Here is a 1,834-nt window from a genome sequence, read left to right as displayed (position 1 = left end):
TATATATAAAATATATAAAGTAAAATAAACAATTAAAATATTTTGATTTGTTTGTATTTCAATATTTGAAAAATCACGAAATTTTTTTATAACATTAAGTATTAAGAAATTTCTCATTCAATGCTTTTCTTAAAGTAAGTCCGTATATATATCAATTAGCAAATATTAAGAAAAAAATATAATTTATTTGAAATTTTAACGCTCACATATTGCATTAATGTACTAATAACATCGAAAATCTTAATGTAATTTGTACTTACAACGGAAATTATAATCAATATTTAAAACTATAAAGATAGCATAAAGTACTATTATCATGTTTGCACGATAAAAAGCTATATCAGCTATATAAATCGGCGATATCAGTGCCGAGAACTGTGACCGCTCGATAGAAGTTTGTAGAATGAATTCAGAATCTCGAATCTCAAGTTTCAAGCACATCGAAGGTGCTTCAATCAGTAATAATTAGTATCATCTAATTATAGATACTCACTTCTGTGTCCCTTATCTGTAACCGGATCTCTTCTCAGCTTTACCCTCCTCTTCGCATTCATTCGTGGAGCTGAAAAAAATATAAACGCAACTTTAAAACTCAGTAATTTTAATTAACTTTAATTAATCGTCGTTTCTCATATTTCTATGCTTTAACAATATCCAAAGAAGTAAATGAAAATAAATAGAAAAATAAAATTATGAAACTAAACAAAAAAATTTTAATACGTGAATATATACAAAGACGTATTAAAAAATAGTATTGATAAAAAATGTATACAACAAAATATATAACAACTTTATGAAATTATTTAAATTTTTCTGTGAAAGAGCTAGAACTTTATCATATATATAATGAAATTCTGAAAAAATAAAACTAATCTTACAGAAATCAAAATACAGTTGTAATTTACAGATATATAGATTAAAAATAAAATTCGTGAAATAGTGTGACAGAAAAACATTTTTTTTCTAATTTGAAATGGAAATGTAGAACGAAGTATGCTCATGACTAGATAACAACTTTTGGAATATTTCCACGAAATATGAAAGAACAGGTTGGTCATAAAACTTGCCATGATTCTAGCAAATATATGCTGCTCGAATTAATTTATAACATGATAAATTAAAAAAGAAATGAAATTTATTTAACTGTCGATCATCGATTGTAGAATATATGAAAAGATTGATAGATATTATCTCACGTAATATCTATCAGTCATTTTACACACGCCGACATAAATCGCAATATCTGTGCAAGGAAACAAGCTTAATTGAAGTTGTTGCATTTTATGCGGGAGCGAAAAACTCTGCTTAATATATATGCGTCATGGCGAGCTATTGTATAAAAGGACTGCGAAGCGAGGTGAATAACGTCGAGATTTTTTAACAATTCCTTTTTTTTATAATGCGCCCTGACAATTTCTGCTCGATGTAGCATAAAGGCGATTTAGGCACAACCCCCGATTAAATCTCTTCTACGTTTCAACCCGACACTTTGCCTCGAAAAGTTGATCTGTAGATAAATTTGAGATAAAATATATCGATGTGAAGAAGTGAAAATGAAGTAAATTTTTAATCTTTTGAAACGTAAATAGATTTGTTCAAAAGACAGAAGCAATAATAAAAAGCTTTAAATAAAAAATAAGAAAAGATAATGAATCACATCAATTATTCTTGGATTTATATTATTTTTTAACGAATTCGGATCCTATCTACAATTGATAAGCTACGTTAGTTACATCAAATTTATAAAGTAATTATTTAACGAATTTAAAATACAATAAAAAATATTTTTTAACCATTTTTGTAATCATACTAAGTATTATATTTAAGAACTATA

General features: G+C 26.3%; 1 protein-coding gene across 1 annotated transcript in view; it reads right to left on the bottom strand.

Annotated features, from left to right (window-relative positions):
* LOC108690500 (regulating synaptic membrane exocytosis protein 1) overlaps positions 1-1,834 on the bottom strand; it is a 124,697-nt gene that overhangs the window by 60,440 nt on the left and 62,423 nt on the right. The window contains exon 10 of the mRNA XM_018197814.1: positions 494-562. Within this exon, the coding sequence (XP_018053303.1) occupies positions 494-562 (69 nt within the window). The remainder of the gene's footprint in view (positions 1-493; positions 563-1,834) is intronic.

The sequence above is a fragment of the Atta colombica genome, unplaced genomic scaffold (genome assembly GCF_001594045.1).
Source record: "Atta colombica isolate Treedump-2 unplaced genomic scaffold, Acol1.0 scaffold33, whole genome shotgun sequence".
In the NCBI taxonomy this organism is placed as follows: domain Eukaryota; kingdom Metazoa; phylum Arthropoda; class Insecta; order Hymenoptera; family Formicidae; genus Atta; species Atta colombica.
Note: the sequence above shows the minus strand (reverse complement) of the source record. Positions and strands in the feature narration are given on the sequence as shown.